Here is a 25,362-nt window from a genome sequence, read left to right as displayed (position 1 = left end):
AGGCAGAAAGAAGATACCTGCTCCTCCTCTCCCTCGTCTACTTCCTTTAGGGGAAGATTCTAAGCCACCATCTGCCAGGAGAATAGCACTTACATCACACACACACACACACACACACACACACAATCAATCAGAGAAAGAAACAAAATGCCAAAGAAAACACGAGATGACATACTTGCCATCCCAGCACCTGCTATGTTAAGCAGATAAGACAACTACAACGAGGACACAGAGAAACTCTTGTCCTGTGGCAGGCCCGGTTGAAGGAGGAGGAAACAAAGGCCAACAGGGTGAAGTGACTTGTCCAAGGTCACCCAACTCCTCAGTGTCTGGGGCCAGATTTGAACCTGACCTCCAGGCTCAGCACCCTGATACCCCCCTGGCTGCTTCCATAAAAAATGAGAAAAGGTGCAAACCAGAGGCCTTTTCAAAGCTACAGGGGAACAATAGACCACAACTGCCTGAGCACCACTCACCAGATGCTGCAAGGAGAAGTGCAGAAGGATCACTTATGAGGAGAAGCCTGAGGGCACTGCCAGCCATGTGTGAAAGAGGACAAGCAGAGATGCCCCCCCCCAGGATGTTTTGTAGGAGGGTGGGGCCCCTGGGTCTCTCCCTCAGACAGATTCCTTGGTGAGGCTTCTGCCCAAAGGAGGCCAGTGAGAGAAGTGCCCAAAGAATCAACAGGATTGATATGACCAGTCCAAAGAAGCACAGAAGGAGTGACAGGGACCAATGTGAGCCGGGTGAAAACTGACTCCACATCAACAGGAAGAAACAGCATACAACAATCCAGGGGGAACATAGCCAAATCCCAACAAAGCGAGTGAGCGTGGTCCCACAGAAGATGGGGAGGGGTGTGCCCCACCTGCTCCTGTCCACACAAGGAGGACCTGCTGTATGTTATTTTCCCCTACTTTTAATGAATTTTTTAAAATTTAAAAACTTTTAATTTAATTTTTTTAATGAATTTTTTTTCTCTCCCCTCTCTTCCCCCTTTTAAAAAAGTATATGGAATGAGTATTTGGGAGGGGTGATAAAGAAAGCAAGCTGGGGAAAATGCTGGTGCTATTAAAAAAAACTGGAGATTAATAAAATTTACTTTAAAATTAGACTATAAATGATGCCTGAGAATGGTATAAGGTATGGACATTTAAGGGAAGATTTGGGAAAGCTCCAACATGTTTCTAGGCCACTGTGCTCTGCCCACACTAAAGTTTTAAACAATTATTTGGGAAAAAAATAGATGGAGTAAAAACCATGAGCTCACTGACAACTCAGACCGACAACTAGAGTATTAGCATGAGAAGGTCACCAGCTTAAATTATTTCCATCTTCCATGCAGCTGCCAGGCTAATATTCCCAAAATTCAGGGTAGACCACAGCAGTAATTCCCTGACCCTGTTAGGGGCAGCTAGGTGGCACAGTGGGTAGACAGTGGGCCCTAGAGTCAGGAGGACCTGAGTTCAAATCCAGCCTCAGACACTTGCCACATCCTAGTTGTGTGACCTTGGGCAAATCATTTCACTGACTGGATTCATATCTGGCCACTGTACCCAGATGGCTCTGGAGGATAAAGTGAGGCTGGCAACTTTGTGCTGCCCCCCCCAACTCCTAACATCATCTCCCCAATGTCACAGACGAACCTCATCAAGTCTGTCAGATCTAACATCGATTCTTCCAGTCGGTCCTGATGGTCCATCTTGGTCCCTCTTCCCAGTCTCTTGACCCACCCCTCCTGCCTCACACATTAGGAAGGCTGGTTCAGCTAGCACTGCCCCCTCCCCCCAACCCCACACACTGCAGGACAGCCAAGGCCAGGCTACGTTTAGGAGCCTGGGAGGAACTGGATAAGGCCTGAACTCCTCCCCTCCCCTCCCCCTCCCTAGGGATTTCTCTTTCCCTCTCTGTTGGACATATCCTCCCAGGCCAGGGCTGTTGCCTGTGACCCCTGGGCCTGGCATTCAAAGAGCCACTTAGTGACCAAGCCCAATTCCAGAGCCAAAGCTTTGCCCCTCTGGGTTACACTCTAGTCAAGAAACCTACTCATCTCACGCAGGTTGGGTAACCTGGGCAACTTGGGGACAGGCCCCTCCTCAAGTCTAGAAACCCCTCAGGGGTACTTCTGAGTTTTGGAGGGCTGGCTGGCACAGAATGGCAAGAAGCCTAACAACGAAGCCAAATGAAGTCTGTGCATTCCCCAGAAGCTCTTGGGTCGACCCAGAGTGCAGCTCAGAGAGTCACCAAGATCTCAAGTCAGCTGGCCAAGGCCGAGGAGGGACCCTGAGGTCAGTTCATACAAGTGTCAGGGCTCCAGCTCCAAAGACCTCTGGACTTAGGAGAGGAGCCAATGGGTTGTGGAAATGGAAAATGAATATCCCCTTCTGCCAGAGATGCCCTTTGGCATCTGGCCTTTTTTAGACAATAAATGATACTACTATGAAGGTCTGCCCCAAGGGCATCTTTTGCATTCTCTGCTATCATTCTCAGGGGATATTCCCAATAACAAGAATCATGAGTTTGAAGGACTGTCAATTAATCTTCAATTTCCCATCAGTCGAAGCCAGCTCCTGGGGCCGATCAGAATGGGGGCAGGGTAAGAAGCCTCCGAGACTTGGCCAGACTTCCCTTGGACCCTGTGCTTCGAGGCACTCGTCCTCCCTTCTACAGGATCTCCCTCTTAGGGAGGGCTCCCAACAGTCAAATTTCATGTTCTGTAGCCCAGAGCTGGGACTTCAGCCTGCCCCCCCCCCCCAGTCCTGAATGGGAAACCAGAACTCTAGCACTCAATGACCATCTCTCTAAGGAAAAGGTACAAAGTTAAACCCTGAAGTCACTGACTGGATTAGGAGAGAGTAGAAAACCAACACTAGAGGAGATTGAAGGGTCTCGTTGCCTCAACTCCCTCCTGAACACTGCTGGGGTTCAAGAAGAGTCAAGAACTTAAGGCTCAACTATTAAATCCCTTCTATTTGAAGACCCTGTTAAGAGGCTTGGGATCCTCCGGCTGACTCCCTCATAAAACTCAAGCCCTCACCTTTTCCCCATAGGGCTGAGGAGCCCTGGCAGGGCCCGTCTGGGATGCACTTACTCGCATCGGGTTTTTCCTGAGTGGTGTCGGCATCCGTATTGGAGCTGACAGACTGGCTGTCCGAATTCTTGCTGCTGTCGCCCAGTTTTTTCAGCCTGTTTAAGCGCTTGTCAGTCTCTCTCAGGCCATATTTGCTATTGATGACGGGAGCAGGCGTGGGCAGACCCACTCTCGATTTAAAAGCACCAGTTCCCCGCCTGCAAAAGAGAAGAGAAGCATGGCAGCAGGGTGTGGCTCACCCTCTGGTGGGCTCGGACCACGTCTTCCCTCTCCAAGGCTCAAAAGGAATTGAACACAAGAAGCTATTACCCCCCCCCCCCAATAACTATGATTTTAAAGAAATGCAAGTTGAGGATTCCATTTATCCTAAGGAGCGGGCCTATGGCTAGGGCTGGGGACCCGAATGTCCACAAGCTGCCATTCTCCTGAGAGGACCCCAGAAAGGCAGAAGGCGACATGGCCATCTGGGGCCATCTCCTCCCCTACTTTAAGATGAAGAAACTGAGTTCAGAGAAGCTTAGATGTGCATAGAGGAGCAAATGAAAAGATACATAAAGGAACCCTAAAGTTTCAAGAGGACTAGGGCTCACAGGGGAGGAGCACCCAGCTGAGGAATGAGGGTCAGCCAGGCACAGGGGACAGGCTAGAAAAAGGGGAGGGAGATGGGGAGGGGGCTGAGATATGGTGTTTGGTTAGTGAGGGGCAGTCCTGACAGGTCAGATTAGAGAGAAATGAAAGATGCTGAGGCGCGATGAGGTGGGGTCTGTGGAAAGTTAGGCGTCCATGGGGCATGTTCCCAAGACCTGCCCTGGATGCTCAACCTTAAGGAGGGACCCATGACCCTCAGTCTGCCCTTGCCCTGCCCCACACCCTCACTTTCCTAGGGACAGCCAGGTCTGGACTCAGCATATAATACAAGTTCCCCTGCTGTCCAATTTCTTTTATTGGATGCCTTTTGAACGTGACTCTGAGAAGGGCCTCAGTAGGGGAGGCTGCCCTGTCACACTGCTCGCAGCTCCAGGATGGGAGAGGGCTCCCCAATGGGGAGCTTGGCCAAGGCAGGCAGGGCTATCTGGACCTCTCGGCTGGGGCCGGCCAGTCTCTCCCCTGATGAAGAGAAGCCAGAGGGGACTCTCAACAATATGAATCAAGTCAACAAGCAACAATAAGCACCAACAGAGTTGCCAGATGTTATATAAAATTCTGGAGGGTACAAAGAAAGTCCGAAGATGTCTCCTGGCTTGACAGGAAGATAGCCTGCAAACAGCTGAGGATCAGAGAGGCCCAGACAGGTCCTGTGGGGGTAGTCTCAGAGAAAAGGCACCAGCATCAAGGAGCATGAGACGTTAGCTAGGAGCCAAGCTGGGAAACCAAGGTGAGGAGGGTAAGGGGCTGTCCAGGAGAACAGTCAGGAGGCCAGGGTCACCACCCCAGAGGTCGTGGGGGGGGCAGGGAGTTGCACTAGGACCAGGATGCCCACCAGCAGATGGCCTTCGTCCTGCAGACCACAGGGGGCCACTGGAGGTGAGTAGAAGATGACTCAGGTACACCTAGGCTTTAGGAAAATCACTTTGGTGACTGAATGGAGGATGGGGCAGGCAGACCCCCAGCAGTCATGGCAACAGTCTGGGGAGGAGGGGATGAAGGTTTGCAAGGGTGGCTGGGGGTGGGTGGGAGAGAGATGAATAGGTGTATTCAAGAGATGGTACAACAAACTTTTCACATAGCCTATGACATGAAAGGCTTTGTTCTCCCCATGCCAAGAGGCCATCCAGCCCAGGAGAGCCTCAGTGCCCATCTTCACCTAACACCCTGCTCTCTTGTCTTCTAGCCTCCTTTCCCCACTATACCCCCAAGCCTCCTAAAAACCATGGTCTGATCCCCTCTGCCAATGAGTCTGAGAGGAGGTTGTTCCATTGAGCCCCTATGACCCCACTCCCCAAGGGCTGCCCTCAGGCCACCGTACCCTCTGCTCAGTCTCTCCCATTAGAAGGGAAGCTCCTGCACTGTATTTGCTCTACCCCCAGCTTCACACACTTTAAAGCTCAGTAAAGCTTTTTTCTTCCAGCATTCATTTAGCTCAGTAACAGGAAGTAGGGAGGCCCAGGGACTCTGATACTAACTTGTCAGCGCTTTTCTCTAATCTAACAAATCAGATTCAAAACTGTCGAATTCTGGGTGAACAGACCAGAAGAAATCTTTTAAGAATACCATCACATATCCTTGCCCTTCAGTTATCTGGCTAGATCTGAACATCTAATGGGAAGCACTTGGGGAGGCCAGTGCGAATTAGGGACCATCTGAGAGGGACACATTTTTGTGCCCAGAATTCACTGTCATTATAAATCATTTGCGTAGGTGCCTTAGGAGATGAACCTTCCAGACTACACAACAGTGACTGGCCACCAGTGTCCTGATAGCATACTTATAAAATAACAGAGGGGACAGATAAAGGGATCGTTCTCAAATATTCCCTGATAATCTTGCTGGGCAAACCTTTTCTTTCTCTGGGTGGTTTTCTGTCTTATTTCCCCCACTGGACAGCCCACAGATCTCCAGATCGTGGGCACTTATAAAAAAAGCTGCTTTATCACTGAATAATCAACAATAATCCTGCCTCCAGTAGGGCAAGAGTAAGACTGGTGAAAATAGATAGCAGGCTTTCAAGATTGTAAAGTGTGTTCCCCTGCTACCCTTACCATTCCCCTGCAGCTAGAGATGGTTTTCATTCCTATTCCAGAGATGAGGAAACCGAGGGAGTCAGAAGTGAGGGACTTGTGCCAGGGTCACACCACCAGAAAGTGGCCAAGCAGGATCTGGAGGCCCCGGATGCCATGGTCTTGACCACTCAGTGGAACAGCCAAGAAGCAAGAAGCACACAATATCTCTCATGGGACCCTTAACTCTCTTTGGAGGAGCTTTCAACCCCGGCTTGGGTTTGAGGGAAACAGAGAAACCTCTACAAGCAGTTGCTTCTCGTGGGGCAGAGATGCTCAGGCCAGTTCTGACTCCTTAAATACTCAAGAGGTCAGAGTACACAGACAAGGTCTCCCCTGTGCTTCGGGGGGTCCTTGGCAGGATTCATCCCACAACTGAGTGGAAATCTTCAACAAGTAAATGAAGCTTGACCATGGGAAAAACTTCCTAACAAACACTGTTTTCTAAAAATGCAATGAGTTTGTTGACCATGGGAAAAACTTCCTAACAAACACTGTTTTCTAAAAATGCAATGAGTTTGGTGACCTCTTCAGGGACAGGGTGAAGGGATTCTTGTTTGGGGGCCAGCCTCTGATCAGGGAAGCAGAGAAAGAGAGAGAAAGACAAAAGGGAGGGGGAAAGGGTTAAAATAGGAAAAAGAAGGGAGAGAACAAGGATAGAGAAGGGAGAGACTTAACAGAGATGGAGAAAAAAAGGAGAAAGGCAAAAGAGGCAGAGAGATTGAGGAGAGAATGGGAGACAAAGAAAGAGATAAGAGAGGAGAGACACAGGGAAAGAGAAGAGGAGACAGGAAGACAGAGGAAAGAGACAGAGAGATAGACAATAGAGAGAGAGAGAGAGAGACAAAGAGAAACAGAGATGAAAAGAGAGAGAGAGAGAGAGACAGACAGACAGACAAACCAAGAGGCAAAAAGAGTGGAGACACAGGGAGAGGGACAGGCAGTAGAACCTGTGTCATTAGTTACTCTAGAAATAGCTCTAAGTCACTGAGGATTAGAGCCCCCCCCCCAAGCCTCTGGCTCTGGCCCTCTGACTCTATCTTGCACCTTGGCCTCAGACCCTAAATGACTCTAGATCATTCCTAGAGTAACTCACTGCATTCTTAAGACTAAGAATATACCTTTCACAAGTGTAACACTCGCAATACTCATTATTTTCTCCAAAAAACCCGTCTCCATAATAGCAAGAGATTTCTTCTCCAGGCTCAATATCTCTCAGGGCTTTCACACATGCTGTGTCCCGACCAGTTGAAACAAACTGTAATATAACAAGGAATTTGTTAAATAAAGGGTTTAATTTGAAGAGGGCCCAGAATTCAGAGACACTGATGTATTTTTTTTTTTTTTAACAAACAATACCTACCTTACAGTTAGGTCTGCAATCTGAAAAATGTCCAAAAGATAAAGTCAATTAAGTGCTGATAAGATCTGAAACACGAATAATTACAGAAGCCTGAAATAAGCTTTCAAAGCCGTGCTGAAGCTTGCGCCAAGAGGGAGGCAGCCACGGCCACAATCAATCAAGGGGACGGGTGAGGTCTGATTTGGGGTCTCAGGTAAAGGGAGCCCCCTCCCAGGAGCCAGGCCTTTGCCCCTCCCCATGGGGCACGCTCCTGTCTGGAGCTGGGTTGGGTCAGGCTTTGCCAACCTGAGAAGGCGTGTCTAACTTTGGGGGCTGACCGCCGCCCCCACCCATCTTACCATGGTTTATAAAGGCAGCAGGACCAAGCCAGAGCTGAGCACAGTTCTTCCTGGTAGAATACATGACACTGAAATCATTCTCTCCATGTCTAAGTAGCATGTTCTCCTCGATTTCAGAGAGTTCGGCAATACAACCCACTAGCAATTCTATTTTGTCGTTCCGTTTCCTATTGAAAACACATGATAAAAGCAATCAAGACATCTGCTTTGGACAAGTTCAGGCCAGGAGACACCAGCAATGGTGATGGCTTCCCTTGGATAACAAGGGGGGCCCGCCCCTCCAAGTCAGTCATCCTCCTGCCCACACCATCGGCTGCCTGGGCAGATCCCCCCATGTTAGCTGCCCCTCCCCAGGACCTCTCTTCAGGCTGTATGGGCATCTCAGTCTCATAGTTACCACTCTTTCGTTGCAACGATTTTGGCTCCATTCTGTTCTGATGAATATCGATTGCAAGGCAGGATTTCAAATCCGCTGTCAGTTGCAAACATTCGCAAATAAATAAATACCTAGAATGGGGGAGAGGGAAGTTTTGGTGAAAGTTTGTACTCAACTGACATATCACTACATTTCCTGGAACTGCAGAAATAAAACCAGAAAACTTGACCAACAGCTAAGGTCACTAGGCTACAAGGGGAGATGCAGGGGCTGGATTAGATCCCTTCAAAATACTCACACAAACTCCAAATTCTCTTTTTGGCCATTCCTTCAAAAACCTCCCTTTCCATAGTTTATGTTGCCTCCATGACTTCTCATAAAAGAAGCCAGGATGCATGTTCAGTATTATTCTTTAACATCCAAATGCTAACAACAGGGAGCCCTTACTGAGATGTCAAAAGATCCCTTGATTTCTTTCCTGCAGACACTCCCTCCAACCAGGGGGACCCTTCAGTCACTGTTGCGTTTCCTTGTTCATACAATGAGAGCATGACCAAAGGGGTAGGGTGATCCCAAGAGCTGGGGAGCCCTCCGCCATCCCCGGGGGCAGCAAGTTCTAGAGAAGAGAAGCAGAGACACCTACATGTTCCTTGAACAACCGCTCTTGTGTTTTATTCTTGTTAAGGAAAAAGTGCCGGGCCCATTCACCAGAGGTAAGGCATTTGAAGGCCTTCTCCAAGTGCTCATCCTTCTTGAAGCGTTCGATCACCTCCTTCAGCTCTTCCTGCCTCCCTTTAATAGGTCGGAATCTGAAAGAGAAGGCCAAGGTCTCAGGGTGAGCTGCATCCCAGCATTGACAGAGGAGTGGGAGCATGCCGAGCCTCCCAGGTCGGTCACAACCCAGTCAGAGCAGAAAAGTGACTGCTAGACCTTCAAGTCTTTTGGGGGCTCCTTGTCATTCCCTGCATTCTCTTTTTTTCTAAATTTCTTTTGTAAAATATTGAATTTATACCTAAAATTTTATAAGATTCATTTTTGAACCCAGGTACTCCTGACTCCAAGGCCAGTGCTCTATTCACGGCGCCACCTAGCTGCCCGTAAGATTCATTTTTAAAAGTCTGTGAGCTCCAAATTCTCTCTCCTGCATCCTTCCCCAGCTCCTTGAGAAGGTGACATGATACTGATTGTACAGAACCTTCAACCAATTTTAGAAATGTTCTTATTTTGACAATCCTAAAATGATATCAGTGTCAGGGGGGGGGAACCCCATCTGGTAGAAGGCATCACTGCGCCCCAGGCTCCAGTCACTTTCCTGAATGCTCAATCAGGATCTGGAGGCCCCAGAGCCCTGACGTGGCCTCACTTCATTGGGTGGAGCACCAAGGAAGAGGTGGGCAGGCCTGGAGTCCAAGGAGAGGAAGCTTGCCCTCTAGCGGCCAAAGAGGGCAGCTGATGAAGAATCTGGACAGGTTCAGGGGCAGGGCACTGCTGGTTGGGTTGGAGCCTGTGCCCACTCCCAGGCCCACCTCCCCTGAGCATCTGTACACCAAAGGGGAATGGTCACCAGGAGGAGGAAGAGGGCCATGGTCGTGGCCAGCGGGCAGCTCACCAAAGTGCTCAGCACATCTGCAACAACACAATCTCAACATAAAGAAAACCAAAGAAAAAAAGAAAATCATGGTTGAATGGAAGGCTAATTCAAAGCTTCTATACTTAGAGAAATAGCTCCAAAATCAATAAGAAACATAACTTCACTGCCCATAGGATGGGCAGCGCCCATGGAATGTATCCACCTTTCTCCCTATGAGTGGACTCCTCTGACAGCCATGGATGAGGAGGATAAGAGAAAGTCCACCACCATGATGATGAGAGCCTCTCCAGAGACATCAATGGACTGTTCACAGCCAGTGTCTTCAATTCAATTCAAAGATGGTACAGCAGAAGGGTGCCCACTGATGGTTTCAATAGGACCCCTCAAATACAACAGAGGTAAAAATATCAGATTCTTCTCTCCTCATCAATCAACTTTCTCCTGGATACCTGGGTCCCTTCCAACCCAAACCCACAGACCTCAAGGACATACCAGCTCGATGATGATGATGATAACAACGACAATTAAACACCAGCCCCAGACACTAGGAGTCTTTAGGTGCTGGGCTCCAGGAATACTCAGACAAAAAAAGGACTTGTCTTTGACCTCAGGAAAGATAACACCCACACATACAAACTTAGGATGTTTGGGGACAGAGCCTTTGTCCAAAAGTGAGAGATGACCAGTAGTAAGAAGGACCAGTCTGGTAGGCAGCACTGAAGAGTGGGGGAAGCCACATTGTAGATAATCTAGCTAGAAAGGCCAGGGAGAACTGGGCTGGGAAAGGGCTGTAAGGGACAGTCTGTGTTGGATCCAGAGGGCCATGCCACGGGCAAGATGGGCCAAAACAGGCAGAAGACCACCGTGGCAGGGGTGGTATTAGGACCACCAATGGTGAGCAGAGCATGGACAGCAGACAATATATATGGGAACTGAAGGGGCAGCTGGGAGGGATGAGAGGGGCATCCTCGACAAACATCCCAGCCAGGACAGCGAGGGGAGGAGAGGCCTGGTGAGTCTGCCCAGAGAGGTCTTAAAATGGAGCCCATAGGAAGAGCCAGGGATCAGGGGAGGTGGAAAACCGAGAGGGTCCAGAAGATGGACTGGGGGGGGGGCAGGCAGTCATAAGGGGAAGAAGGGATTTGATATGATGTGGAGAATGGAAGACTTTGGAATTGTGATGTTGGCTAAGGCATCTCCCTCCCAGGCTTGTGAGGAGCCAATGAGGAAGAGTTGTGGAGCTGTACCCTGGTGAAGGTTTGAAGAAAGGATCTCTTGGGTAATGTTATCAGAGCCCATCACAGTTCAACCTTTTCCCCAGCAGGGGAGGGGTAAACCCACCTCTCCCTCTGCCCTTACCCTCATTGTGTGATTGCTATTTCTCTCTCTAGAGGTGCTGACAATCTTCTGGTCTTCCCCCTTCCCAACTGGGGAAGCTCCTAACTAGCCCCTTCCTTTAACTAGAAACCAGATGCTCTAATCCCATTTAAATGTTGTTCCCCATTTTCTTTTAATGCACACAAATCTGTCTCCTGTATTTGGGGCTCAGGGCCAAGCCAGGGAAGCCTGGTCCTGACTGGCCACACAGTTGACTTTTACCATCTAATCAATTGACCCTGGAGGCTCCAGCCTCTGATTCCTTAGTTTTCTCAGATATCACTTGGCACATAATTTTTTGGCAAAGCCAGGCTCTGCCTGGACTCTGACCCCGGAACAACTATTTTATAGAACAACTCCACCGAACTCCAGACTTTTCTCTGTGGGGTTGAAGCCAGGAAGACTGCCCCTTGGTTTTCAATTCTTCTGAGCTGGGGGAAAGCTACAGCTATGACAGGCTCTGATAACATTACCTGAGAGTGGATGCTGAGTTCCAGTAATAATAAAATGCCAAAGGATTTCTCTTTGGATAACATTTCTTTTGGCATGACCCCCCCCCCCCCAGAAGACCCTGTTAGGGAAATGTTTACTGGCCTGGAACTTCCCATATAGCAGAGGGGGGTGATTAAAAGAGCCCTCAAATTATGCTAAAATATATATCCCATATTTGGCAGCAAATTAAAGGCTTTGAAATTAAGACATTCAGTTTGTCTGTTTTTGTTTCTTTGTAAAATGCAGGAAAATATTTGTCTTTGATCTTGTTTTATGTTTGTAGATCCTGCTACCTTAAAAATTTGTAAAGGGAAAATGCAGCCAGCTAGCCCAGACTGTGGCAGAACCAAGTCCAAGAGTTTGGTAAATTGGGGAAAGTGCCGGAAGGTTCTTGGGAAGCAGCCTTGAAGCTTTCTGGACTCTTGATGCTAAACTCTCTGTCCTGGGAAGCAGGACTAATTCCCACCTCCAGCTTTCAGTGGGAGATTAGGTTTAAAAAACCCAACTACAACCCTAAAAGATCCTTTCTTTTCTGCCATTTCAGCCCTGGCCACAGCAGGACTACAGAGAAAAAGTCAGAAAAGCTAAGAAAGAAATTTTTTTTTCTGGTTTCAAGAATCTGTGTCATTATAAATGAATTTGAGATTTCAAATTATGGTGACTGCTAAAAACATCTTATTAGACTGTTGATTTTTGTTAGGGTAAATCCAGATTTGATTTGGTTGAGATTTGTCCTGCAACTAAATTATGATGCCAAAAAAAACAAACCAACTAGAAAAATGCAAGGAAACAAGTTACGCTCCAGTGTCAAAGTCTTAGGAGGTGTGGGATCTTGGGCAGATTAACTCATCCCTAGTTAGCAGTTTCCTGATCTCTAGAGGACAATGATAATGGGGCGCTCCCTGCCAGGGTTGCTGTGAACATCAGATGAGATAGTGATTGTAAAGCGCTAACACAACAACTGGCATATGGCAAGCACCAGAGAACTTTTAACTCTCCTCATTGCTTTTTTGAGCGTCGAGTGATAGCTCTGCACTAGAAGGAGAAGTTCTGGTGTGGGGCAATTATGCTTCTTTTTCATTCAATATGGTTCCCTGAGCCGAATTATTTTGTATTGGGATCTATGTAAAATAATTTGGAAATGCATTAGGCTGAAGTGATGTCATCTGACTGGTAGTAGTAAGGTTTGTTTCATGTTTTAAAATGTGATTCTGGGTATGTCATATTTCTAAATTAATTGAATTAGAAATGTTAAAAAAACAACTTTGTTTTAAAATCTAGACGGCATTAAGATTATAAAGTTGAGCTGTTAAAGAACTGATTTTTTAAAATAGATATTTGAAAACTCAAGGCAGAGAACATCAGGTTTGGAGTCAGGAAGACCTGAGTTCATCTCTATCCTCTGATGCAAGACCTTGGGCAAGTCATCTCACCCTGTTTGCCTTTATAAAAAATGAGATGAAGAAGGAAATCGACAACCACTTTAGTTTCTTTTGCAAGGAAACTCACAAAGTGTTGAACAAAACTGAAAAGAATAAACAAAAATATTTGACAGCATATATTTTACTGTGAATTTACTGTTTGGGGAAAAGCTACACAGATCTTTTAAAGAAATCCTTATCTGTGAGGTCTGTTGAGAGTTTGCATTCAGGCAGGTATATAAGATATTATTATATTATAACAATTGCATGTTGTAAAATCCAAAGTACTGAAGCCTGAGAAAACTAGAACTAAGAAAAAATAGGATACTTCTTTCCCTCCTTGTCAAAGGGGAGGAATTTATTAGTGAACTATAATAAAGAATGAATTTCATTTGAAACTTTTTGGCTATTACTTATAAAAATCATGAAACTATAGAAGTGGCTTAAAGATATAACTTCAAAAAATTAATAGGAGTTATCTAACAGGTATTCACCGTATGACTGAAAGTCCAAAATGCAGTTAGTTTTAATGTAAATGCAATACATAAATGACATCAAACTGTAACTCAAATCCTAAGAAATGGTTAGTGAAATTTTGCTATTTGAGGACTATATTATTTTGAGTTTGCTTTCAGATATGGATGCTGGGAGTGTTATTAAGCCAATACGCTACCACTCAAGGAGAAAATAGCATGAGTTGCTGTCTAAGAACTGACTCAGGTGGATGTCTGTCTCTGGGAAAACTTGAGGGGACGACCCAGATGGGGACCCAGACAGGATCCTTTCGGTGCTATTCTCTCTATAGGAAATTTCCCTAGCTGGTTAATCCTGAGCCTGGCTCAGGATATCCTATGAATAGTGTGGCTGGCTGTCAGCGATGATGTGGTCCTAGAATCTAACAGAGCTGAGGGAGTTTCCCCTGAAAAGGTATATCTCAAGTCAGTCTTGTTCTGAGGGAATGCCTCTTGACACTAGGTTCCTCCTTTTCTTTTCATAGTCCATTACTATAATCAGAGTAGATGAGCAATAGAAATTCTGTAAATATGACACTAAATCTATTAATTAACAGATGGATACTGGAACATACATCTCTGAGTTATTATAATAGGATGCAAGTATGAAAAATCTTGTAATTTTTTTTTTAGGTTTTTTGTAAGGCAAATGGGGTTAAGTGGCTTGCCCAAGGCCACACAGCTAGGTAATCATTAAGTGTCTGAGAACGGATTTGAACCCAGGTATTCCTGACTCCAGGGCCGGTGCTTTATCCACTATGCCACCTAGCTGCCCCATAATCTTGTAATTTTAATTTGCATTTATAGCCAGATGATAAAATAGGGATGAGATCTTCCTAAGGAGGGAATTAGTAATGTAAAAGTTTCCTAATTAAATGGAATAATAAATCTGGAGAAGGCAACAGGATTAGTCTGTTTTCTAGGTGACATACATTCCTGTATGATTGGCTTCCAAATGTTTGCAATGGCTTTGAGTATGTCTTTTTTTTTCTTTTATTCATTTAAGGCAATGGGACTTGCCAAAGGCCACACAGCTAGGCAATTATTAAGTGTTTGAGGCCGTAGTTGAACTCAGGTCCTCCTGACTCCAGGGCTGGTACTCTATCCACTGCGCCACCTAGCTGTCCCTGAGTAGATCTTCATAGCAAGTTCTCAAGATTGCTTAAGGATTTTGTACATAAAATTGCACTGATACTGTAAAGAAAGTAAAATTATTTTTCCCATTTTCAAGTGTCTGATAATTTAAAAAATAGAAGTGTTCATTTTAGAAGTTAAGCCGTCATGAATTTTTTTTTAAAAGAAGATTCTTGTATCAAGTACAGGGTTTAGGTAAAGAGAAAAATAGCAAATGACATCTACAAACTGAAGCCTCTCAAGTATCAGTTGAACTACAGGTGCCTAATTTGGTGTCCTCATAGTTCTGTTAACAGGACTAGTCCTAAGGTTTGAACTGGTTAATGGAAATCCAGATGCAAGGAGTTGTTATCCTTCAGTCATTTCAGGTGTGCCCGACTCTTCCTGGCCCCTCTGGAATGGCTGACCACTTCCTTCTTCAGTTCATTTTACAGAGGGGGAACGTGAGGCCAACAGGGTGAAGTGACCCAGCTAGGAAGTGTCTGAGGCTGACCTGAACTCCAAAAGAGGTGTCTTCTGACTCCAAGCCCAGAACGTGATCCACTCTACTACCGATTAAGCCTTGTTACTGGCAGATTTAGTCCTCTTTAGAAGTGCTCCGAGAATGAAGTCTAATCCAGAATGTCCAACAAGAATAGGACACAGGAACTCAAGACAAAATGAGGTGACCAGTTGGACAGTGGACTAGGACACAAGGAAAGCCAGGGCTATATGGAGCTGGTGATCACCACTGCTGGGGCTTTTTGGTGGTGGTGTCTGTGTTTGCCGAGTTCTCTTAGCCATGATGCAGACTGCAAATCTCCCCTCTCAAAAGCACCAGTGAGCCTTCCAAGTAGTCTGACCCGAGGCCTGCCTCAGTTTACCTGCAGAGTCTGTTGTCCAAGACTTAGTTTCCCTCTTGCTCTTAGACTTGGTTATAGTCGTGTCCTATGAAAGTCAGCAGATGGGTCTTTTCTTGGCATGAACCCTCTGAACAACCTATAAACTTGGCTTGTAGAAAAGTCACCCAAAAAGGCAGTGGGGCAGTGGCTCCTCCCCAAACTAGCTCCATCTTGAGACATAAACTTCATTTACCTGTAAATCTCACTTATTTGTTAATTGTGAGAATGGAGTGACATCCTATTTCACATCTGGAAAAGTCCAACTGCTCATTCTCCTCCATGGGGTTAAGTGACTTACCCAAGGTCACACAGCTAGGTAATTATTATCTGAGGCTGGATTTGAATTTGGGTCCTCCTGACTCCAGGGCAGGTCCTCTATCCATTGTGCCACCTAGTTGCTCCTTAAATTTTCTTTTGATGCATAAAAATCTGTCTTCCCTTGTATTTGGGGTCCAGTGCCAAGCTGAGGAGATTGGTATGAATTACTCAATAAATCAATATGCTCAGAAGCACAACCTTTTGTTTCTCCATTTATTTCAGATTTCAGCAGCTACACAACCCTTAAAATGTGATGGAAGAATTAGCTATTGAAGTTATTTCCAGAAAGACAAGGTAATCACAAAATTCATTTGACTGTCACTCTCAGGAATAGTAAGTAAGCTCAGGGGGACAAGGAGCCACATGACAAAGTGACAGACTCCCTTGATTTGAACTGTATTATTTTCCTGGTGCCTAGCCAAGGTCCATCTCCCTTAGGCTGGGCGCCTTCAATGACTGCCTCACACATTCCTGTGTCTTACACCTGCGGGGGGGGGGGGGGGTCAACAATGGTTAAAAAGCAGACCCCTGAAGAACTGGAAGTACAGGAAGGAGCCGGTGGAGAAGACTTGAGGGTCCCTTACATAGAAAGTGAAGCGACCCAAAGCTGAGGCATAAGATGTTGCCTGTGGGAGGATCTCCACAGTGAAGTTGCCCATTTCAGGGCCTCTCCGTGGTTCTAACTCACCAAATCCAGACAAGACGTGGCCAAATTAATTTCCATTTCTCACCAATCTGTCCTAGACCACTCCAAAGGTGACCACAATGGATCCATGCCAACCCAAATGCACTCCAGATCGAGAATGTTCTTTGTAGGCTGGTCCATCAGGATGCAGAGCCCACTTCTGTGTGACAGTCGGCACTAGGTCTCAACTCTAAGTGACTTCATCATGGTGCCCTACAACCTATGCCTCATGGCCAAGGTCAAGGCCTCCCTAAACCTAATGAATAGCCAAGCCACTAAGAGTCCCTCCCCCATCCAAAGAGGCCACTCGATGGATAACAGGATCAACCAAAGAGGGAAAGCAGGGTGGGAGGAGGACACTCCAGGCAAGCCAGCTAGAGGATGCTACCCTGCCTAGAGCTCCCTCAGAGGCAGTGCCCCAAGGGGAACACAGGGCAGGGAGGCAAATAACAGTGGGAAAGGGCTGGAGCAAGGACCTAGGTCTGATGAGAACCCTCTTCTCAAAACCAACCACTGGCAGCCGCTATCAGAGATGCCAGTCAAGAAGCTTGTTTCCTACTTCCCATTGTGGAAGGGGGCTTCAGCTATGCTCCTCACTTCCCATTATACCCAGAGTCTAAACTGAAAGCATGGGGAGGTGAATGCTCTGTGCCTAATATTTTAAAGCAATCAAATCTCAATCAATGAGAATATCAGTATCAGTATCTTATTCTAAGGTCACAAAACAGCTTCATTTTAGTGCACTCAACATTATAATCTTTTCCTTGTATTTTCAGATGGTCATACATGAAGCTCAGGCACAGAGCTTTGGTCTGGATGTTGACAACCTTTAACTTTGGCCAGAAGCACACCCAGAGCAATGCCCCTAGAACTACTTCTCTGTAAATATAGATATTGAACTTTTGGTGTCGAGGAGACAGCCTAAGCCCAGGGAGTTCCCCCTGCCTCTAAATGGGGGGGAAAGCTGTTATTTTATCACTAGGTAGAAGGCTTGACCTTTCTGGACCTGATGTGTGCGTGGTAAGACCAGCCACTAAAAAGGCACCATCCAGTTACAAGGCAGGTTTCACCACAGACATGCCCCCCCCACCACACACACATACATACACTCTACACATATACCCCCTGCCACACACACACCTGACCCTCATGGTCTCTCTCCAGACAGCCTCCCAGGGTCTCTCACCATGTGGTCAAGAGGGCTTGGGGGGGGGGGGGGGCAGGCAGCAAATCCAATTCGCTACCTGAAGCTCTGAATGTCCAAGAGGTGACCAGGGAGAGACCAGAAGGGAAGTTCAGAGAGGACACAAGAGCCTTCCGAGGGTCAGGGCCAGGTCCCGCTCAGAGAGCAGGGAGCTCTCAAGCCAGTGACCTTCCTAGAGCTAGGGCTCATCCAGGGGGTGGTGTGCTTTTCAAAAGAAAGGCTCTCAGGGGAGGGCACCATGCTCTACCTACCTCACTGTGTGTGCATGAGGGCATCCATCAGATTTGGTAAAATGCCTGGAACTCCTCCAAGGAAAGGCGCTAGAGGGGCAGAAACAAACAGTGGCCATGAGATGAGCAGGGAGAGGGCTGGGCAGGGGGCCAAAAATGGTCTGCCTCCACCTCATGCCCATCCCTGGTCACCAACCACAGTCCAGGGGAGTGAAGAGCATGGGGTGGGGACCTCTCCCCTCCTCAAAGTGGCCTAACTCTGCCCTCCCCCACCCCCAGTCTGCCGGGAGGTCCACAAAACCAGCTTGAACCCCATCTCTTTAGCCACAGTTAATGATTCCATTTTCCCCGCCCTGCCATGGAGGGTCTAGGGTGGTCTCTCCCCTTCTGGGAGCCCAATCCCTCACCTGCCCAACCTGTCACCTCAACCAAAAACATCCAACATCACTGACTCAGAGATAGAAGGGACCTCGGTTTTCTAGTCCATGTCCCTTGTCTTTAAACAAGGCACAACAGAGAGGTTCCTCATGACCTGCCCAAGATCAAACAGCACTAGAGGGAGGATATCCTGGTTCAAATCCTGCCTCCGGGGTCAGTGCCCTCTCCCTACACAAGAGCTCCAGATTCTTGGGGTTGGTGGGATTTGTGCCTTTTCCTTAGATAAGGGATATGGGGGGTCCAGGTGGCTGGCCTTGGGTTGGGGTGCCTGGTCATCTTGCTGACACGGCCAGCCAGGCACACTCCTGAGCCTGGTCTTGGATACGCTCCCCGCTCCTGGAGAAGCCCATGGTCTCTCCCAATGTGGGTGATGACCCCAGCCTCCATACCCTCCAGGAGGATGTTTGTGTCACCTTCTAAAAGCCAAAGTCGTTTCTCAAGGTCTCATTATCACAGCGCTCCTAATGGTGGTGCCATGGAAAGAGAGGGCCTCCGGAGCCGCTGGAGGTGCCCCTCACTGCTCCAGTCCTGCCTCCCAGTGGGTGAATGAAAGCGTGGGGTTCCTGACAGCTTTCAGTCTAGCATCTGTATTCCTCTCAAAAATGACTTCTCAGACCTCCTACCACTGGGGCCTAGTTCAAGGCCTTGCTCCACCACCTGCTACCCCTAGTGCCCAGACCCTGGTCTGGAGAGCCGCCTGACGCCAAACTTACAGCATTCAAGTTTCCCTGAAGTTTTCAATTTGCCGATTCAGCAAAACAGCCGGGGCTTGGGAGAGGGCCCAGTGAGCCTAGAAGATTCCCAAGACCCAAGGGTGAGTGTTCCCCCAAGGATTGAAGCAGACCTCTGTGGACAAAGCTCGGCCAGGGATGAAGAAGTTTTACTTGGTCCCGAGCAAGGGGAGTCTAGACATGGGAAGGTCCGTGCTCTCTAGCCCCAACAACACAAAGGCCGTCATCCATCTGTAGGAATGCCACCTTGCCCTTGGCTAAACCAACACATGATGTGTCCACTGTGGGATTTCCCTTCCTAGACAACTTTCTGGAAATAGCCAGGATCACGCCGTTACTCTTCAGTCAAAGCTGGACAAAGGACAATGAACCCGAAGCCAAGCCGCTGCAGTTGGGGATCAGAGGACAATGAACCTGAAATCAAGTCGCCCTGTTCGGAGATCAGAGGATGATGAACCAGAAGTCAAGTCGCCCCAGTCAGGGATTAGGGGATGATGCCTGAAGCTGAGCTGCCACGGTCAGGGATCCCAGGTCAATGAACTCAAAGTTGAGTCGCCCCACTCAGGGACTGGAGGACAATGCCCGAAGCCGAGTCGCCCTGTTTGGGGATCAGAGGACGATGAATCCAAAGTCAAGCCGCTGCAGTCAAGGATCAGAGGACAATGTACTCAAAGTCTAGCCACCGAAGTTGGGGATCAGAGGACGATGTACCCGAAGTCAAGCCTCCCTGGTCGGGGATCAGAATGAGCATTTTCAGACATCCGTTGCTGCTGACTCTCCATGACTCCAACTGGGGAGCTTTGCCATTTCCTTCTCCAGTCCATCTGACAGAGGAGGAACTGGAGGTCATTAGCCTAGTGAGTCTGGGCTGAATCTGAACCCAGGTCTGGCACCCTGAGCTGCCCAATTTCAGACACAGGTCTCAAATAAGCAAAGTGATTTCAGATCTGCTATTAACTGGTGACCCCCTCTGCACCTTGAAGACTGTGCTTGGATGCCCACTCAGGACTCAGGCTTCACTGCTGACGGAAGCGAGGGCATCTGGTGCCCAGCACTGAACCACCCTATGGCAACTCAGAGCAACCTGAAGCACCATGGCCAGGTGGGGGGGCCATGCTTGGACATATCCCCACGCTGGCCCTCTATGATTTGCCCCCCCCCAAACATCCCAGACAACCTTGGACCATACTCTTCTTCACTCTTATTCGGGGGGGGGGGATCTGGAAACCCTACCTTCCTCCCTTCACATTGGAGGTAACTTGAGAGTTCATCTCTGTCACCCAAGGGGCTTGGGGGCCCACATAACCACAGTCCAAAGCAGAATTCTCTAATGGGGGCAAATGCCCCATCCCACAAGGTTTGACATGCAGAGACCATCCATATATCCTTCCACTGCCCTGGACCTTCATGCTGCCTCTCTTTCCTTTCACCAACGAACTTCTCAAAGGGCTTCTCTACACCTGCCACTTCAGCTTCTGGCCTGCATCCCCTGCAGCCATTTTCTCCTCCCTCTGCCCCTTCCCCCTGTGAAGCTGGTCACTACCAACTGCATCTCCCTTCTAGAAAAACTCTCCAGCCTCCTTCTCTGCTCCCTCAAACAACTCATCCCATGACACAGCCCATCTTGTTGGGCAGTCCTATGGGAAGGACCAGCTGGGCAGGGTCAAGCCTGAGCCCATGGTCCCCAGTTCTCCCACCCGCTGGTCCTGGGGTTGCCTGTGCAGCCACCTCACCAGGCTAGCAAGAATGTCTTTTAGAAGCTGTAGGATGACAGTTGCTGGTTCTTAGTTCATCAATTGTCCTGACTTCCAGTCATTTCTCAGCAGGTCACCACCTTCCTGGCCCTGGGGTCTCTCTTGAGCATCATCACCTAACATTTTGTGGAGCCCCCACCAATTTGCCCTTGGAGCACTGGCTATTTCCCTTGGCTGTGCAGTTGCACACTCTGAGGCTCAGGAGTTTTGCTGGCCAAGGACTCGCCACCACCACACCACTGGATGGGCTAGGCTATGGTCAAGTGCATCAACTCCTGGGTCACCCTGCTGCTGGGTCCTGCAGGGAAATCCTATCCTCCCCGAACCTTTGAGGAAAGAGTTCTCAAGCCCATCCAGCGACCTCTTTAGGGGGCCCTACTTAAAAGGCAGCCAGCATCACTTGGCAAATGAGCATCAAGTCAACCATCTAGACTGCTTCTCCCCTGAGTCCGAGGGAAGGGTACAAGGCTGGGGGGGAGGAGGGGACATGACCAGTTCTGGCCGGGTCTGAGCTGCACTCTCCTGTTGCCACAGGTTTACCTTCTGGGTTTCTGAAAATCAAGAGTTTTCTCATTTCCCTCCAGGACAAAGAGCAGAACGTTACCTAGTGTTCATTTTGTGAGTCTGAAAGCCCAGGTAGGGGTCAAGCACCAGGCTGGTGGCTAGGTCATCATTTTCACACAGCTCCTTAGCAGACATCCCAGAAGAAGGTACATAGCGACTCTGCCCCTCAAAGCCTGAGGTGCCGCTACCTGGGAAAGGCAAGAAGCACAGAGGTTGTTACTCATGGTGGGCTGCCGGGCTCAGCTCCTGAATTCTCCAATCAATCAAATCATCCACTCCTAGTCCCAATCAATGAGCAAGCAGTTGGTCAGATAGCCAGACAGCCCCTCTGGTTATTTGGGGCCCAGCTCCCTCCATTCCTCAGGCACTGGCACTTTGCTTTTCCGGTGCCTAAGGAATATGCCCCACTCTCCAACCAAGGTGTCCAGTTAGGGAGTCTGGGGACTTCTGCTCAGTTGCTTCCATCTCCCCCAATGCACAGGTAGGAACCTGAAAGGACAATTCTATGACTTTAATAAGGAAGCATAGAAGGTCATGGGGAAGAAGAAACAGAGGTAACAAGTTGCTAGGCCAAGTTTGGGATCCTGGCCCTAAGGGAGGGGGTGCACCCCCCACCTTTACTTGAGATGATATCACTGCCACCCTACAGCTGAGGCAATGAAGGACCAAGAAGCATCCTTGCCTTCAGCACCTCCTCAGCTAATAAGGGGTATGAGGAAGGAACTGTCCAGACGCCAAGAATTTCAAGGTCTGGAGGGATATGACAGAATGAATTGAAGGATTGGTTATCAAGAACAGGTGTGAACACAGCACAGAACAGAAGCAATTGAGGTAGAGGTCCAAAAGTCAAAGACCCTGGGGTGGGGGGTGCTGTTGGCAGTGATTGGGAGAAGCAGCAGAAGACAAAGTGATGGCCACTGACACACTTCCTTACCACAGTCACAAGGAAAAGCCCCCAAGGAGGAGGAGTTTTTGTTCCTTCTCCCCCCTCAGGTGGTCCTGCTCTTATTAGGTTCTAGGGGGACCCAGACAATCCCTGCCTTCCTGAACTGGGAGCAATTCTGACAAGTATTAAGTTTGGTGTAGGACTGGAGGTTTGTGTTTTGGGGGAGGGAGGAGCCCCTAACAAGCCTTAGGTTTTTTCCTAGTTTCCAGGTTCCAGGGGAGACCAAGCTAATTCTTGATTCTCCATATTCCAGATCCCAGAAGAGTTTGGGGTCAATTAATGTTCTACTGGTCACCTAACCTGGCTTGGGGCATACACTCTGGGCCAGCCAGTGCTCTAGGGGGTTGGAACGAGGGTGACCAAAGCTAGGTCAGCCTGTAGTCTATTTGCAATAGGAAAGATTGGGGCTTGGGCTTGAAGACTTTATCTTAATCCAAACCTAAGAAGTTGGACCAACTTGGGCCAAGTTGGGCCAACAGCCTTGTCCCTTCCTCTGGAGACAAGGAAAGTTTGTGACGCACCTGAGCCCTTGGAACAACCTTGGAGCAACCTTATCTACAATTCTGTACTTATCCTGAACAACAAATGGTCTCTCTTTGTAGGCATTGTAGCCAGGCTCCCAGGGAAGACCTCCCCCTACCAGGGCAGTTTGACATCTGCTCTGCAACTGAGCCTTGGGGAGAATCCTGAGAAAGAAAGTGACCTGTCCGGGGTCACTCAGTCAGACAGCAGCTCAGGTCTTTCTGGTTCCAAGGCCAGCTCTAGGTGCTCTGCAATTCTGACCCTTACCCTTGAAATGGATGCCAATAATAATGTACCAACTCCACAATTTCTTTGGGGGGGAGGGTGGTAGGGGAAGGAGGGATAGCATTTGAAACTCAAAACTTTAAAAAATTTTGAAATTGCTTCCCTTCCAACTAAGAGGCATACAGATAAGCAAGTAATTGTTCTATCGTGCATCATTTAATATTTTCCAAGGTAAAGTATTATTCTGCCTGGGTGGAAGAGGGATTCTTGGTTAGGTATCTTTTTGACAGTTCTGTTCCCCCAGTCCCTTCCTTATCATCGAGGCTCAGCCCTATTTCATTCAATAAACACTAAGATGGAGAATTGATTCTGCTCTTCATGACCATTTTTAAAACCCCTTTGGACAAGTTACCAATTACTCTAGAACACAGAACTGTGTGGCCTGCCTCCTTGCCAGGTGAGTGAGCAGCACAGCCTGGTGTCATGGAAGAAGGCCATCCCACAGGTTTAAAGGCTTGAGAACAGGAGGGGGCAGATTCTGCAGACCCCAACCAGCAAGTCGGATTTCTGCTTCAGGTACCCAAGGGGACATTGTTGCTATTCACTTGTCATCACTTGAGCTGAATTTGGAAGTAGGAATAAATGACTCTTTTAATTCACAGAGTATGAAAATTGTCAAAGACAATAACAAAATAAAATGTATCACAAGAGAAAAATTGCCGTTGACCCCAAATGAAGAAACCCCCCAAAAGGTTAAGTGTGTACCTACATCTGCTTGACCTCCTCTCAACTGCATTTCGGCTGGCCTTCAGGGTGTCCTTCCCTGTGTGCTGGAACTTGGACGGGCTGGGCTGGTGCTCATTAGACAACTTGCCTCCATTTCTCCTGCCATTCACCACCATGTTCTTGGAGTCTCCCAACCACTTCATGCCCACAGACAGCCCGACCCTGTGGCATTTAGTCACTCTCTTCAAGTAGCTCAGAGAACAATGTCAATTTTCTCTCCTAACAGGAACAAAATATGGAAAAAATAACTGAGGAGATAAACACACAAGACCAACCATCCCGCTAAAAAGACATCTGAGAGATGCACTCATGCACATATGCGCCAGCAGAGTGGGCTCTCCCAGATTCGCAGCTCTGTGAGCTGCACTATCTGAGGCTCCTGGAGGAGACGCCGCCAAGGCTAGGAAGTAGGGCCTGCTTCAGTTAAATGCTTGTAAAGATGACAGTGGAGAGGCAAACCTCTACATCCTCCATGAATTAACAGATGCCACCATGGCTCTGGAAGGTTCCAAAAATCCCAAGGCAGTAAGCCTTGGCAGTCAAGGGTCCAGGTACCATCCCCCATTTTATGGAGAAGGAAACCAAGCCCAGTAGGTTAAATGCTTTGCCGAGATCAGCCAGCTCTGTCTGAAGCAAAATCTGAACCCACATCTTTCTGTGGGTTCTTCACTCCTCTCCATTGCAGGACTTGGTCTGTTGGCAGGCAGGCAGTCTCCAAACAATCTGGCCCCTCCTAACTCCCAGTCCTCCCTATAACCCTAGGACAATGTCAGCATCTCTTCTTATTCCTTATTATTATTAGAAGCTCGAGTACAGGGACAAGATGGGAAAGGGGCTTCAAAGCCTGAAGTTCACTCTGGTACAGAACAGGCACCCCCCCCATACCCCAATACACAACAAATATTTGTACAGCACCCAGAATGGAAGGATGATGTGAACCCCAGATTCTCAACAACTGGACCCACGTCCCAGCACAGCCACAACTCGCCTCTAAAGGGACCCAGAATGCAGCCACTTCTCCTGTGGAATACCATTTTCCTAGGACTCATTTCTCAGGAAGGGTCTACTGGCATCAGTTGGAAATGAAACAAGGAAAAGAATGCTGGGCACCATCAGAGAAGTTCTATAGCTTGAGAAAGATGATACAGAACCAAAGAATTTAGAGTCTCAACCCACAAGCATTTGATTGGCAATACTGTGGATTAAGGCCTGGAGCTGGGAGTCCGTAGGCTAGAATGTGCCCAAAGGAGCTTCCATCCTGGTGGACAGGGACAAGCTAATAGTGGATACACCCACAATGACTACTCAGTGATGGTGGAGGACGACGGAGGACCAGGGAGCGGGGGCTAGGGGAGGGACAAGGTGAGGAGGGAGAGCATTCTGGGCAGAGAGCCCATGACCCAGGCAAAGCACAGAGGGCAAGAAATAGAGGAGCAACACCAAGCAAAGCCCTGTGGGTACCCAGGGAGATACCTCGGCAGACCCAGGCTGGAGGAACCTGATCTGGAATCTCCATGAGGGTGACCGGACACAAGGAAATCAACTCAGAAGTTATTCTGATGTCCAGGCTATTTAAGACAAAGACCTGGATAAGATATTGAGGAGGGAGGACTGACAAGAATGGAGACGGACATGATGGGCGGGGAGGGGATGTGAAAGGAAGAGT

General features: G+C 48.2%; 1 protein-coding gene across 7 annotated transcripts in view; it reads right to left on the bottom strand.

Moving 5' to 3' along the window:
- KMT5B (lysine methyltransferase 5B) overlaps window positions 1-25,362 on the bottom strand; it is a 52,959-nt gene that overhangs the window by 5,264 nt on the left and 22,333 nt on the right. For 6 of the 7 annotated variants that reach the window (XM_074230901.1, XM_074230903.1, XM_074230904.1 and 3 more), the window contains 9 exons: window positions 23,680-23,915; window positions 21,258-21,405; window positions 17,752-17,820; window positions 8,529-8,694; window positions 7,907-8,016; window positions 7,510-7,676; window positions 7,172-7,191; window positions 6,930-7,066; window positions 3,092-3,288 (listed from right to left, as the gene is read on the bottom strand). In XM_074230901.1, the coding sequence (XP_074087002.1) occupies window positions 3,092-3,288; window positions 6,930-7,066; window positions 7,172-7,191; window positions 7,510-7,676; window positions 7,907-8,016; window positions 8,529-8,694; window positions 17,752-17,820; window positions 21,258-21,405; window positions 23,680-23,839 (1,174 nt within the window). In that variant the 5' untranslated portion in view covers window positions 23,840-23,915. The remainder of the gene's footprint in view (window positions 1-3,091; window positions 3,289-6,929; window positions 7,067-7,171; window positions 7,192-7,509; window positions 7,677-7,906; window positions 8,017-8,528; window positions 8,695-17,751; window positions 17,821-21,257; window positions 21,406-23,679; window positions 23,916-25,362) is intronic. The other variant, XM_074230907.1, reaches the window with a different exon arrangement.

Source organism: Macrotis lagotis, chromosome 3, assembly GCF_037893015.1.
Source record: "Macrotis lagotis isolate mMagLag1 chromosome 3, bilby.v1.9.chrom.fasta, whole genome shotgun sequence".
Lineage (NCBI taxonomy): Eukaryota > Metazoa > Chordata > Mammalia > Peramelemorphia > Peramelidae > Macrotis > Macrotis lagotis.
This window is presented reverse-complemented; position numbering and strand designations above follow the sequence as displayed.